The 12,287-nt window shown below is 41.1% G+C and overlaps 1 protein-coding gene across 1 annotated transcript in view; it reads left to right on the forward strand.

Annotated features, from left to right (window-relative positions):
* AMPH (amphiphysin) overlaps window positions 1–12,287 on the forward strand; it is a 161,033-nt gene that overhangs the window by 130,661 nt on the left and 18,085 nt on the right. The window contains exons 20-23 of the mRNA XM_080383237.1: window positions 2,005–2,061; window positions 6,168–6,317; window positions 7,565–7,831; window positions 9,639–9,740. Coding sequence (XP_080239363.1) covers window positions 2,005–2,061; window positions 6,168–6,317; window positions 7,565–7,831; window positions 9,639–9,740 — 576 coding nt within the window. The remainder of the gene's footprint in view (window positions 1–2,004; window positions 2,062–6,167; window positions 6,318–7,564; window positions 7,832–9,638; window positions 9,741–12,287) is intronic.

A 12,287-nucleotide genomic window follows, 5' to 3' on the forward strand; every position in this document is an offset into this window, starting at 1 on the left:
AATAAAAAAACAAAAGCAAAAACCCACTAATTTGACTAGTGCACAATAGTCAATTAACTTTGGGAAGTCCCAAGCTTTGGGAAGCAAGGGGAGGGCTCCTTACTTTCCTCTTTCAAATCAAAACTGTGCTTTCAGTCAGCCTTGAAAACAGTCCTCATTTAAAAATATGTATATGTATATATTAGATTCTTCTGCCAGGAGGCCCAAAGCTGGGCTGATGGGATTCTTACCCGAGAATATTGCCGGAGTATTATTAAGAGAAGGGCACAGTCTGGCATGTTTCTGATTATAAAGTGCAGGATAATGCTCATTTCTGAAGCCAAATAGACTTGTAAATGTAGCTGATGGCAGAAAATCAGCACTTTTTAATAGTAAAAGGAAAGGCATCTATCTGCCAACTTGCAGTTGGACGTAAAGCTGTTATTGGCAATAGTAACATTTGTGTACATCTCTGCAACATACTGTAAAAAAAAAAAAAAAGGTGACAGTTCTGTGGGTGACTCATATGTACATTGCTACAGTAAGAAATAACTATATTTTGCTGCATTTGTCTTTTCTGTTTAAGACCCTTCACAGTCTCCTCAAACTTACTATAAAATCAAGGACCCCATGGCAGAGGCTTGGCAGGTTCAAAAAAAGAAAAGAATTAATCATTAAAAAAAAAAAAAAAGGGTTATATAATACTGTAATTTTAATGGGATAAAGCTGTGAGAGGTTTCTATGGAAACACCGCTGTCAGCAGCTGTCTTGCCCTGGCATCTGGACACGTTTGGGGCTTATGAGATGACTGCCGGCGATACTAGAAGATTAGATAAGAAAAAAACATGAGTGCTACGAAGTTTGGCTATAACTGAGCATCCTTTTATTAAAAAAGAAACATGGAACCATTTCAACTGAAACTTGTAGAAATTTTGGAGTGACAGTTGTGGGCATGAATGCAGTTAGCTGGAGCCTGAGTACTTGAGGTCTCCTAATTTCTGATTGCTAAAGCAGATGGTCCAATCTACCATGCCAATACCTACATTTGCATAACTTTCTTGACACGTAGAGCTCTTTTGAAAGATCTGACCTAGCTGTGTTTGCAAAACAGCCTCAAAATTTATTAGCAAAGTGGATTTCTGTAATGGAGTTTTGATTTGTTTTTCCTTAGCAGAGAGTCTTTAGAAATAGCCTGTGTCTGCAGGGAGTCAAATCCGAACAGAAAAAAAGCACTTCCAACTGTTTCAAACAGGCCTGAATTTGAGTGGTTTTGACTGTTTACCTTCTGTATAAAAGGACCTAATGTTAAACGGCATCTGTGCTCTCAAAAGTACTGTTTGGGGGGAGCCCGTTACCATTCAGTGTACTTGATCCCTTGAGCATCAAATGGGTGTCAGATTTGGAAAACCACTGATACGTCTAGTTTTTTAAATGTCAGGCACCTGCTGCGTGTACACTGAATATGGACCTAGAGAAAGGTGATTCTGCAAAAAAAGATGAACTTTGTGACCCACCTCTTTTGAAGAGCCCCTTTAAAAGTGTTGCAGTCCAACATGAGTGGAAGAAGCATTTTAGAAAGTTTACCTTGAAACTGGTGAGTTGCAGGGGCAGCAGCAGGATATAATGGGAACAGTTTGACTCTGAAGTGGGAGAAATTTGAGCTTGCTGGAAGCTGCAGGGTCAGCAGTGTGGGTTGGTGCTTACTACAAACTTCTTCAAAGCTGGTGCTGTTATGAGAATACTGATAATGAAAGTAAATAGTCCTTACCACTTAGAGTGTGATGATGGTGACATATATAAATGGTTTTATTTGTTGGGTTTTAGGTTATAACTACTTTTATTTCAGACTATATGTGGCAGTACAAATCTTTCTGCTTTGCTGTATAGAATCCCATTTAGTCCCAGCCATTCATTTCACTGCATCCCATACATGCTGTGCTTCCATTAAGCTTGATTAATATCAACTTCTCCGCATCCATTGCCTCAGCATGAGTAAGGTGATGACCATATTTCCTCTTTATACAGGACAGTGTCGAGGCAGGGGATAAGGAGACAACTGGACTTGCTGAGAAAGAAAGCAAGGTACCTATGATCAGCCTCAAGAGCATGCTTGTGCTTTAATATCGTTCAGAGAATCATGGCAGAAAGTAAATTTCTCATTTGCATGTCATCGATATGCAGGCCAATATGATGCAGTTGTGACCTAGCTGCAGTATGTATTCTCATACTGCACAGATGTATCTACATCTGCAGTATATATTCTAACAGCAGAGTGTCTCTCGTTCAGTGCAGGGCCTGCCTTAGAAACTGCCTGTTGCAGCCGTATAGAGTGTTAAATATTTCAGGACAGCAAACTAAGCAGCTCTGTGGTAGAATGTATAATAATAAAAGGTATAATGCTGTTTATATTGACATTTGGAAATATGTTGCATAATAGTTTTTACACTTTCCATAAATGTGTTTGCCTAGCCTTCCTTGCAAAAATCTTATGCATAAAATGCATAAAAAGAAAACCAAAACAAATTAAAAAAAACCAATGCGGCTTTGATTAATCATTTTTTCCTAGCACAACATGCCCTGAACTGAAACATATATGTGAAAATAATCATGTTACAAGTTTGTTTGCTAAAGCACGAATCTTACGTCAAGTTAGATACAGTTAAAATCAAATTACAAAGCATCGGAAAAGCTCAATGACATACGTTAAGCTGCGCATGTGTGGGCTGGAATGATTGTGTCTTGCTTGTATTTCTTCAGGGGTGAGAGAACTACTTGGTCTGAATCCTTCCATGATAAAGTGAAACTATAATGTGTTCAAAGAGGCACAGGGAGCAGTAGTGGAGGAATGGGTACATAGTAAATGCAGGGATAGGGACTGAGAAAGGGTTTGTAACTCCTAGTTATTCATCACTTAGGATTTGTTATCTGGAGGTGCTGGCAACCTCCAGTTTTGCTGTTACTGGTTTTGGTGCCACAATGCATACAAAAACTGTGAACTGGTCTCCACGCATGCTGGTTTCAGAACATGGGAAGTCCAGCTGTCCCAGCTGAGGTTTGTTAGACCCCTAGAATCTCCTAGAGTTGAGAATGTATCTATGGCTCCAGGATATCCGAGTTTTGCTGGGAAGTGAGCTGGGGACTCACTGGTGCCATACTCCTTACCAGTGTTGCCACATCCACGTAGAAATCAGTGGAATTACACTAGCAAGAAAGTATAGGACAGGAGTAGTAGATCTAGCCCAGATCGGTGTTGACACAGTGCAAGAGAGCATTGTGTTGCTTCTCTAGCATTGGCTTGGCACTGCTATTAAGTCCTGTCCAAGAAGAAACACAGAACTTGTTCCTCACTATCCTGTGAGCACCAAGGCTAAGTCTTTGAAATCTTTCCCCTTTTTCTAATACCACTTGTCCTTATAAAGTTGAGGTCTCTTACCTGGTGAGTTTGACCCTGTGTTCTGTTTAAAACAGCAGTGTTACGGTATGCAGAAGAGCTGCCGTAGGGGGTCAAGCTATTTGCTAAGCTGATATCTGACCTTCAGTGGGGGGTGATCCCTTTGCATAACAAATTATCCCCAAAGTCTTCCAAGACTTAGCAAGCAATTGATGTATTCCCTAAAGCATGATGATTAGTTCCTCTTGACATCATATTAGCTAGCTTAGCTGCAGTTATAACCAACTGTCATAAAAATTACCCAGTCCCTTTCTAAATCCAGCCATGGGGTGAGATCTTCAGTTCTGGAGACCCGGCATAGCTCAGGGAGCTCCTCTGACAGACCCCCAGCAGCAGGCTCAGCACCCCTCTGTCTCCTTTCCCTGGGCTCGTTCTTGCTGCTGCCCAGTCTGCGGAACTGTGTTGAGCTGACAGCAACATTAACAGGAGGAGAGTGTGACCGTGTGAATCGGCTGCATCCCGGGTAAAGAAGCATTCGCTTCTGCCCAATTAAAACAGTCAAGTGGTTCTTCTATCGCAGCCCTCATTGTACTGGGTGACCCTTTCTTTGTCCCCGGTGTGGCTGGTGTAGTGGGACAACTGTCCCAATTTAAATAATACTGCTAGAGATAGCTAATTTGGCATACTATTAAGACAGTCTAATATTATTGAAGACCTATGGAAATGAGATCTGTAGGATTGGTTTTAAATATGAAGTACGGTAATACAGGTGACTATGAAAGTAAGTGGTTCACCATAGCTGGGTATTAATTCAGTGGAATGAGCCTCCCTCATATTTTTTTTTTCCTTCCCCCCCCCCCCCCCCCTTCCCCCATACTATATTTGAGGCTGATAGGGAGGTTCATTCTGTGCTACCCTACATGCATTTTTGTGAAAACTTTTTTTAATCATCTAGCTTGCATTGGTTTTGTACGCTAAGAAACAAGAGCACATGATTATGCAATTGTGAGCTGTGGTATACATTCAGTGACTCATGGCTACAGGCCGTGAGAGTGTCACCCTCTCACTGCGGGGCGTTTGATAACTGATTCATGTAAATTAGTATTCTCCTCCTTAGTGAAATAAAATGGGCTATACAAATCCAATAAATAGAGGAGAAGTGTTGATCCTAATCACAACAGACAGCGAGATCGATTTCTGCAGAATGCTGTTAGAAGCACATGGTATAAAATCCATCTAATATGCGCTCTGTTCCCCCTCTTTCCTACTAACCTCTTCCAGGGCTTTTTACACTCATCATTTATTTGAATATCTTCTTGGGTCAAGGCTGCTAAAATTGGTAACACTATGAGTGGCAGGCTTGCATGCCTTGCAAGTCACAGAAGAACATGCCAACGTCCGTCCATGTCTTTTGGTGTTACTTCTTTTTACGATAGAGCATCCTTCATCAGCAGCGTTTTCAATTTATACTAAAGCTTCTCCAGTGATTTCTACAAATCCCTGTAGTACTTTCTGCCTTCAAGGTCTCCAGAAGAATTTCTTTCTCACATCAATTAATAGCAGTAGATAGGAGTAGTGCTGAATATTAGCTATTGCTAAAAAATAATGCCTGAAGAGTGCCCATGAACAATTGTAGGTAGTTCAAGTTGAGTTCAGATAGCTGAGTTAGCCTCATCTGTGGAGGAAAGGTCAAACCGAGGAAACAAAGAGCATCAGGCTGTTAACTGGAGATCAGAGGTATTTCTGCTAACTGTAGCTTGACATTGGTACCCAGAAAACAATTTTGCTTCAGTGTTTTTACTTTGTACTGGTGATAACTGCTGTACATGAAAAATTCTATGTTGAAGTTAATTGGATTAACAGAATAAGTGTTGTCAATTACCTTCTACCCTCCAACCCTTAAGATCAATCCACTGTAAGTATATGTCCTATATGCTACCAGTATATACCAATACAAATGTTAGGGTGACAGGTGAATTAGAACAATAGTCTCTTCTAAATGAAGGATTCAACACTGATCTATAGGCAGACACTTTTCTATCAGCCTTTCAAGAACTGGAACAAAACATGCATTAACTTTTCAACATGGACTGATTGCAAATGGTTCAGTTGTACCCAGACTGAATGGGTTTCTATGTATGTTTCTTTTTTTTTTTCTATACTGACCTAGCTATATATCTTTATGGTTGGGTTTTTTTCTGATATCTGATGGAATCTCAAGTTTTCTGATCTTTATCCAGCTGTAGAATATATTTTCTTCTGCTGATACAGTCTAATTTGCAAGTTTCTTTATTAGAAAGGAGTGTGTAATTAAGGCAATATTTTTGAAGTCAGCTCAGATCTAGAGGTAGGTGACAGTAGCTGGAGAAGGCTTGGAGTGTCTTCCCAAGAACAGACTTCACCAGCAGGGTACTGTGGACACCTGGACAGCTTGCAAGCTCCTTCTTGTCAGCAAAAACCTGTGGTGAATTTCTTCCACCATACAGCTTGAAAGCAAGAGAAGGGAAAAATACTAGCACCTTGGCAAACCGTTACTCCACTAGCAACACCTGAGCACTCTGCTAAGTGGTGTCTTAGTGAGGTTTCATACATGTCCCTCTCCCACCTGTTAACTTCCCTGCACAAGCTTGCCCCTGGCACTGCTCTCCCCCACCCAAATCAAGAGGAAACCAAGTGCAACCAAGGCCGTGGGTTGGCACCACCCAGGGAGGCCACAGAGCAGAGGCTGGTCCATGGTGTCTTCAGCAGATATCCAGAACTGGTATCCTGAAAGGTCCCTCCCTCCTGTTGTCTGTAGGTGGTACCTGTCACCGAGGGGGCTGCGGCAGCAGAAGATGGTGTGGCTGTGGCAGCAGGAGCTGGTGATGGCACTGCTACCACTGAGCAGGAGGGTGTTGCTGAAGGTGACAAACCTCAGGGAGAAGAAAAGGAGGCTGATGTGTCTCAGGTGACTCGTGTCGGTGCATGGGAGAGCATGTTAGGGGAATTGGGACAGATTCAGCAGCCCGAGAAAGGCAAAGCTGCTGTAGTTCTGTGCCCCCAGGTCCAACAAGTACGAAGGCTGAGGCTCTCCTGGGATAGCCCTAGGATGGGCCCACACAGGTTATCACTTCTGAGTCCTTAATTTGGCCTGTGCTTGCCTTTGTGCTGCAGTGCTCCCCTGAGCTTGTGGAGATGGGACTTGATGCACTGATGGCTCCTGTGATGGGCCTGGGAGCAGTATGGGCAGCACGTTGTTTGGGCTCCTGCTGTTGTCTCTCTGTGCTCCTCTGTGGAGATGAGCTTTACCACATAACCTAACGGGACTTTCAGGAGAAATAGGCAAAGAAAGTAACTCTTGTCCCCTGGCGCCATGTCCTATCAATAGCGTTACTTTTGCTTTATTTAAATCACGGTGGTCAAGCTTTGTATCTGCATCTGGCTGCTGCCTTCTGCAACCTCCGAAGAGCTGGGGAACAGCTCCTACAGCAGATCCTGCAGCTGATCCTGCAGCTGGGCAGCCAGTTGCCACCTCCTGTCATTGCATGTTTTATTTCTTCTCTGCACCAGGATAGGATGGTCAGGCAGAGGATCAGTTAACATGTTCTTTTCAGGTTGGATGCTCCAACAAGTTTCATTAAATGCTTTTTCTCTTAGGCTTCACTGTTGGTCAGATGCTACCTCCTTAGTCTTTTTGCTTTCTGTGCTCCCGATTACATTGCTGTAGATCAGGAGAAATCCCTGCAATCAGGCACAGAAATGGGTCATGTTTCCTTCTTTCATCACCTTTATATTGCTATTATCCTGCTGATTTGAATTCCCAAAGAAATACAGGACAGTGGCTCCTGGAGCTTGGGTATACCCAAGCCCACCCAAAGTTGAAAGCAGAGTGGAGGAGAAAGGTCTGTTAATTTCCATGCACATTGAAAATTAAACCCAAACTATCTGCAGAGTATTTTTATTACTTCCTGCAACGATTTGTGTCAATACAGAAAGTAGACTTAGGAGGACTAAGGGGAACAGTGAAAACAAGGAAGGGATTACTCCTTTATATTCTTGCACAAGTACTGTTTTCTGTCTTAATGTAAGAAGCCACTGTGGAGAAGAAAGAAATCCTCATTGCCATATATGCCTTGTGCAATAAACAATTGTGTTTTCCTGCTTGGAATAAAGTACTAAATACTCTTGTGGTGCTTTTTCGCTTTTTTCCCCCAGGAAAAGGTCAGCAGCATCCCTTCAGTAGTAATAGAGCCAGCATCAAACAATGAAGGGGAGGGAGAAGAACACGAAGTCGTTGTGAACGAGTCCAAAGATGCCTCAGCAGAGATGGGCACTCAGGGCACTGACGCTTCTCCCAGTGAAACTCCCCAAGTTGGAAGCGAGCAAAAACCTGCTGAAGAAATCCAGGCTGCACCTTCTCAAGATCAGCCTGTTGTAGCAGAAGAAGCAGCTTCTGCAATGCCACCTGGCTTTCTCTTTAAGGTATGCTTCTTCATTCTTCTTTTAGACATCCCTTCAGATCTAGCTTCTGTGGATGTGTCTCTTTGTGCAGGCAGTGTGATGATTTCTTGTGGCCAAAGGATGCTTAGTTTAACAGCCAGGCATATGCACACACAGATGCACACAAACACAGCTTTAATGTTGCATTGTTGCTTCATAGTGAAGTCTGACAAGATACGTTTTCTGCACGCCATTGTTGCTGTGCATATCCTTACGTAGCTGTAAGACTCTCTGAAGTGCAAGAACCCTTTCATCTCACCAAATTACTACTGAAAGTTAATATATTGAAAAAAACGGCACTGCCACAGAGTTAGTCAGCAATATTGTACAATATATGCTAATTATATATCTGATATACTAACAATGTATTTGATCTTTAAGGTCCCTTCCAACCCAAACCATTCTATGATTCTGTGAATATTAAAAAATTGGCATTTTTCTGGCCTGAAAATCTATAGTGGAAGTTCTGGTTCTGTTGAAACCCATGGGACTTCTACAACTTATGGTAATGAAGCCAAAATGTGTTTCTGTGACTTTAGTAATACTATAATTATAAACTGTTAGGATAATCAAACAGAAAAGTTTAATGAGGCATAAGAGAAATTCTCTCCTTGGCTGGCAAGACCCCTAGGGTTTCCTGGTTCACAAAGTTCTTTGATAATGTGTCTCACTTCAGAATCATTGAGCAGCAGAATAGCTCCTTGAGGATGGATGAACTTTACATGCTTCCTATTATAATTTGCACAGTTCATACTAATTAGTCCCATAGCACTCCATAAGTATGCCATTCTTCTTGGTCTTTTCTCATTGCTCAATATTTTCAGCAAACTTTTGAGAATAACATTAAGGTCAGGGTGAACAGTATCACACAACTCTGACTCAGACATGCTGATGTAGTTCATCTTTTGTTTTTCTTCACGGTCTCTCGGGTCAGACATAAATAAGGAGAAGTAGAATACATGCCTGCCACCTGGTTCTTGATGCCATTTTCTTTCATTATTGCAGAGTTACCATGGAACTGGCTGTGCTTTGAGAAAGTTAGAATAGCATCTCTCTTAAGGAGGTAGAACCATTTAGTTAAAATTATCTGTTCACAACGACATGCTGATCCTGCCAATGTTTTAATAATCAGCCCTTTGAATGACAGGTATTTTTGGCATACCCATCTGCCCAGAAAGGGAGCTCTTTCCACAGCAAGCATTAAGTAGGGTTCCTATTACTTGCCTCTGATCACCTGTTGAAATGGGCGCTGTACGTCCCACTCAAACTTCTATGGACATTTACAGCAAGAGTAATATCCAGTGGCCACAAGAAAAGAATGAATGAGAGTGAGCCTGAAATATCAGTTCCTGGGAGCCTTTCCCAGTTTTATTTGCAAAATGCTGCCACCCCTTTCTCACATTTCATAATGATAGTGGGGAATGAAAGCAAGTTCCTTACACAGTAGGAATAAGGGTGCAGGACTTGTCTGAGAGGCAGGAGTTGTGTGGTGTTGCAGTATCATCTGTCCTTGAGATACTGTAACCTTGGGAAAGGATCTTAGGTTTCCTTTGGTACTCTCAGAAAGACTTACTTAAGATGTCCCTGCTTCCAAGGATATGAGCAGAAAACTTTGACATGACTCAATGTCAACATTAATGATTTGACTGTACCTGTCTATAGCCATATGTTTGCCTAAAAAAGGCACGTGATTTTTATTTTTTATTTGCAATAAAGATTTAACAGACAATTTTGTTGAGAAATGTCTCCATTTAGATCATGTCTGTATGTTTGGTGTTACTTTCTTCAGGTTGAAGTTCTACATGATTTCGAGGCAGCTAACAGTGATGAGCTTAATTTAAAGCGAGGAGATATTGTACTAGTAATTCCTTCCGAGACCACAGCTGATCAGGTAAAAGCACATGATTCTTTCTTTTGTTTACATTTTTCTTTGTCTCACCTTTTTGCTCACAGATTATAGCTAATGGGAATGTTATTCAAAATATCATTACTGTTAGAAAACGTGAAGATTTTGTCTATTGTACTTGGTTTCATTTGAGACTAAATGGCACAGCTGGTTACTGGTAAAGTCCCAGATCTATGCTGCTAGCAGGATCTGACCTCAGCATATTTTCTAGGGCTTTTTTAATGCTACTTTGTACTGGATTTTATACAGGCACACATGCACACAAAGATTTAATATGGAACGTGACTTAGAAATTGTGCATGATGTTGCTATATATCATCGTGTCTTAACATTGGAGTAGAATTGATTATGTGGTCCATAGATGTTCGGAGTTTTTACATGTGGATTTGGAGAAATAATACAAATTCATCCACTGAGGGCACTGAGACTGCACACAAATTGTGCTGTCCTACAGCCAAGGTATGGAGAGGTGCTGCTTGTGGGCATCTGTAAGTGCCAGTAGTGTTGGTGAAAAGTCTCCCATTGATTTGGGGGTTGAGAGGTAGGGGACTGAATCCTGACTAGTCAGGTAGCTAAAAGCACTGCTCTGAATGAAAAGTATTTCTTAAAATAGGTCTAAATACTAATGCCCTAAGTCCATATGAGTTCTAGGAACTGTTAGAAGTTGTTTTGATGGTTGATGCTGTCCAAAAGTAGGTAATAACCAGTGTTCATCATCTCAATTGAGCTTTCTTTTAATACGAGAGATAAGTAATTGAGGGGTGGGGTGATTTTTTGTTTATTTTGTTTTTTTAGAATAAAAGATTTTTCTTTCACGAGGGAGCTTTGATCTTTTCATAGGGGTAGATTCTGTTATCCTTATTCAAATTGTGCTGCATCTTACCTCATGGGTAGTTCAACTGATTATCAGTATTTGCAGAAAAAGACACTGCTGTAGGATAGCAAAATCTGCTCTCTGTCTTCAGTCTGTTTTTCTTAGGATGTTAGGTATTAAATACTCTTAGTCTTCACTTGGTGAACCCACGAAGTATATTCTTCTCCTGTGGTGTGCGTTGAAATAGCATTAGCATTAATTGGGGTAAATTGTGTGCAATGATGGAGAAAATAAACCTTTATGTATTCCTGGTTTTGAAACCATTGTGGTCATATCTTTATTACTCAGTACATATTTGCCCTTCATGTTTAACGTCACCATAAAGCTTCATCTTTTTGTCTTTTGCCAGATACTTTGTTGATTTATATAGAGTCTTTTTATCTTTGTTATTCTTTATCCTCCTTCAAACTTGACCTGTCTAAAACTGTAATTCTAATACAGCTGGTAACATCAGCCTGTGTTCCCCATCCAAAGCAAAACTGTCCCACCCAGTGGCTTTTTCCATTAGTCTTCAGTTGAAACTTTTGTCCAGTAAAAACTATTCATTCCTTTCTAGTCTGTGCTGCCTGTGCTAGAAGGCTGTTGTTCCTCTCTTCTTTCTCTCGGATATTCCACACTTTTCTAAAACATGTCCCCAGTTACATATACCCAGCCAATGACATGCATAAGCTGTATCTGCTTTAATGATGCTTATTTGGGGGCAGAGAGCCAGTACACCACCACACGCAGCCACTGAGCAATCGTGACTCAGTGGTGTACATGAAGATCTGTTCAAGCTACTCTGTCTACTTGTGCGCTCTTTGTGCAGTAATAACACAGCAGCATTAGAAATTATGTTTGTTGTGGCTTTGCTCTGGCTCCTGTTCTTAAAAAGAACAAGGCGCGGGGTTACTGAGATGAGAATAGATCAATCATTTTAAAAAAATACTGGTTTTATTTTATTCCAGGTAGAATTGATCACACTTAAGGGAACCCAGCACTTTCCAATAAGAAATCTCTCTTTTGATTGCTTGGACTGCTGGCGATTTGTTTGCAGTTTTGCATGCCAAGCTCTAGTTTAGGCTTCCAGCTTTTTTTCTTTTTCTTTTCTTTTTTTTTTTTTTTTTTTAATAATTGCATATTAACTAAGTTAGAGTTTCTAGAGATAGTAAGTCCAGAGACTGCAAGAACTGTTATTTCTTCTGACTGCCAATATATGTATGAGAGAAAGGAACCCTCAGGGGGGAAAATTCAGATTGAAAACTGGGGTTTTTTCCCCCATTTATGGTATTGTGTAATGTTTCTGGCCCACTGCTATGCTCTTACTGCACAAGTGCACTGATATGATTGTGGCAACTTTGAAAAAAGTCTCAACAGAGATTTGCATAAATGCAGATCTGCTGTAATGCTGGATGACCTGGAAGACTGATTACCCAGTTTTGAGTTCAGCTAGGGGTTAGATGGGCTAAAGGCCATACAATATACTCACAGTCACTCAGTCTCACAAAAGAGTGGTCTGGCAAAACAGAGCAAATGGTCTGTGCAAAATCAGAAGCTGCTTTTTAACCAAAACACTGAATCTTTTAGCCATGTGACTCTGAAATGTCTTCAGGTCCGAAGTTTGTAGCAAGGAAGAGGGGAGACCTGAAGTTTAAGAGACTCTATCTTTTTCCTTGCAG

Source organism: Falco punctatus, assembly GCF_963210335.1.
Source record: "Falco punctatus genome assembly, chromosome: 4".
NCBI classification, from domain to species: Eukaryota; Metazoa; Chordata; class Aves; order Falconiformes; family Falconidae; genus Falco; species Falco punctatus.